Source organism: Pteropus alecto, unplaced genomic scaffold (genome assembly GCF_000325575.1).
Source record: "Pteropus alecto unplaced genomic scaffold, ASM32557v1 scaffold59, whole genome shotgun sequence".
In the NCBI taxonomy this organism is placed as follows: domain Eukaryota; kingdom Metazoa; phylum Chordata; class Mammalia; order Chiroptera; family Pteropodidae; genus Pteropus; species Pteropus alecto.
In genome coordinates, this window is record NW_006443292.1 from 4,891,838 (window position 1) to 4,894,860 (window position 3,023).

The window sequence follows — 3,023 nt, forward strand, 5'->3', positions numbered from 1 at the left end:
TAGACGCTGGAGGATGCTCCGACCCCGTCCCCTCAGGGACGAGGTGGATGGGGCCTCTGCCGGTGGCAGGTGTTATCCCAGGAAGCGGAAAGTGTGACCCCAGCCTAGTGGCGCGCGCCCCCTTTCGCTGGGAACAGGGACACATGCAGGTACCCACAGAGACCGAGACTCTGTGCCCCAAACCCCACAGGAGGGCTTCTCGGCGTGATGGATTATAAGCAGCCTTGTTTTCCTTCTTTAGACAAGTCTAAAGTTTAGACGAGTCTTTCAAAGTTTTCACAAAGAACAGAGATTTGAAAACAACCCGCCGGAAAGCTTTCATCCACGTTCCTTTCCGAAGTGCAGGGGGGACTCCGGGAGCTCACAGGCCCCTGCAGGAAACGTCGGCTCGTCCCAGGGCAGGTCCCACATGGCCCTCAGGTCTCAGTGGCCCCTCTGCCTCCACAGGACCAGAAGATCTACATCTACAGCCTCAAGGGCATGTGCCCCTTGAACACGCCCCAGCGGGCTCTGGACACCCCGGCCGTCGTCACCTGCTTCTTGGCGGTGCCTGTTTTAAAAAAGGTGAGGTAACAAGGAAGGTGGGTGCACAGGTGTCTGCTTCTCCCTTCCCGTCTGGGGGCAGGGTATTGAAGCCACGCCCTCCGGGACCACCGAGTCACAACCAGCCTTAGAGGCCCAAGGACCTGAGCCACCACCAGTGGCCTTCTGGTGTGCGAGCACCTACGGGACCAGAAAGGCTAAGGCTAAGTGGCAGCCAGCATTCCCCACGCAGACGCCACAGCCCACTTCTGCTGCAGACCCTGCAGAGGGACAGCTGGGGAGAGAGTGTCGTTCCTCGTCTGACAGCGGCGGCATCAGAGAGGGCCAGCACCTCCCCAGGGCCCGGGCAGGCCCTGCCTGACCCCTGTGGGGCTGCCAGCTCTCCTCCCCGTCTGCGCCCCCACTGGCGCGCTCGCAGCCGGCCCCAGAGTCCTCCAGAGCCGGGTCCTTCTTTGTCCGGTCCAGCCCCGGCTTTTCTCAAACGAAACCCCGAGCGAGGCTCCCCCAGCCCAGGTCCCAGGCAGCTCTGCCACTCCCGGGAGCAGACTGAGGTGCCTCTGCGGGGCCAGTGAGGGACCCCCAGCTGGCGTCACCCAGCACCCACCCTAAGGGGCGCTTCCCACCAGAAACCCCGCATCAGTTCTGAAGATGGAGGCCAAGGGCCCTGGTCTAAGGAGCTGCCCCGCACTCATTCCCGGCCTTCGGAGACGTTCTGTACATTCTCGGCCCCGGTGGCCTCAGGGATCCAGGCCCTGCTCCCCGCTCGGCCGCCCTGAGGCCCCCGCCTGTCACTCCCCGCTCGCAGTACACGCTCGCGGTGTCGTTATCGGTGTTGCTTTGTCGACGTGTATTGGCTGTCAGCGTCGGACTTGTTTTCCCATCTGTAAAATGGGGATGAGAAGCGGTCGTGGAAAGGCCGACACTAGGCAAACGTGAGCGATACTGTCACCTCCGGGGGGTCCCGAACCACAGGCGTTCTTCTCTCTCACACCGTTTCGTTGCTTTAAAAAAAAAAAAAAAGTCTGAAATCAACCTCAGAGTCATTTACGACGGCGGCCGCGTCGGCGAGGCTGGGCAGCTGGGGACCCGGCCTGCGGCAGAGCGCAGGAGACGCGACACAAAGCGTTATTTAAGGCCAGTGCTGGCCAGAGCCCCCACCAAGCCAGGGCACCACCGCTCGCCCGGCCAGAGGGAATGAAGCCGGCTCTGTGCAGAGCCTCCCTGCCGGGTTGGGTGGCAGACCCCGCGTCCCTGCACGTGCGCAGTCACACCCCGCCGGGACGTGGGGCTCGCGGTCCCGACCGCGGCCTGGAGCCGGGCTCTGACAGGGACGTCGCTCCCGTGTGCCTTGGCTGCTCCCTTTCCTCAAGTCCCTAAGGCAGATTTCGATAAACTTCTCAGGGCTCAGGTTCTGCGGCGTCAGAGGCCGGTCCTCTCTTTACCTCGGACAGCCTGGCCCTCGGCCTCCAGCACAAACCCCTGGGGTCACAGAGACGCATGAGCCTCAGCCCTTCCCCGTGCCAGGCCAGCACCCCGGGGCAGTGGTGAGGCACAGGCAGGAGGCCCCAAGACCCACCCAGTGCCCGCGACAGCTGTCATGGTAACAGGAGGGAGGGAACCACGTCCGGCCTCTGAGGGACACTGCGGTGACCCGGAGAAGGCAGCTCCCTGCTGCTCACACTGCCTCTTCCTCTCCTGCTCGCTCCAGGGAAGGCAGCCGTGGCCCTTCCGGTCCCTGCCTTTTTGGGGGCCTGACTCCTCAGGGTGCTGGTGGGGTGCGTGCAGAGGTGAGTCCCGCACCCGCGCGTTCCTCCCCAGAATGCACGAGACTAGCGCATTCCGCCTTCTCCCCGGCAGAATTCCTACCTGGTGCTGGCGGGCCTGGCGGACGGGCTGGTGGCCGTGTTCTCCGTGGTGCGGGGCACCCCCGACGACAGCTGCTCCTACCTGTGCTCGCACACGGCCAACAGGTCCAAGTTCGGCATCGCCGACGACGACGTGCGGCAGAACCCGTACCCGGTGAAGGCCATGGAGGTGGTCAACAGCGGCTCCGAGGTCTGGTGCAGCAACGGGCCGGGCCTGCTGGTCGTGGACTGCGCGGCCCTGGAGATCCGCAGGCGGCTGGAGCCCTTCTGCGCGCCCTCGCTGGTCACGTCCATCGTGTGCAGCTCCGAGTGCAGGGGCGAGGAGGTGGTCTGGTGCCTGGACGACAGGGCCAACTCCCTGGTCATGTACCATTCGGCCACCTACCAGCTGTGCGCCCGCTACTTCTGCGGGGACCCCAACCCCCTCAGGGATGTGTTTCCCGTGGGCCCGGCGGGCCTGGAGCCCCTGGACGGCCACGTGGCCAGCCCGGCCGGGCCGGGCGGGGACTGCATCGCGGACGTCACCATCATCTACAGCGAGGACCTGGGCACGCAGATCCTGACGCACCAGGACTCCGTGACCGACTACTGCTCCTTGTCCTCCGGCGCCTCGTC

At 64.8% G+C, this 3,023-nt stretch overlaps 1 protein-coding gene across 1 annotated transcript in view; it reads left to right on the forward strand.

Moving 5' to 3' along the window:
• Positions 1-3,023, forward strand: part of LRRK1 (leucine rich repeat kinase 1) — a 112,030-nt gene that overhangs the window by 104,459 nt on the left and 4,548 nt on the right. The window contains exons 29-30 of the mRNA XM_025041236.1: positions 448-564; positions 2,401-3,015. Of these exons, the coding sequence (XP_024897004.1) occupies positions 448-564; positions 2,401-3,015 (732 nt within the window). The remainder of the gene's footprint in view (positions 1-447; positions 565-2,400; positions 3,016-3,023) is intronic.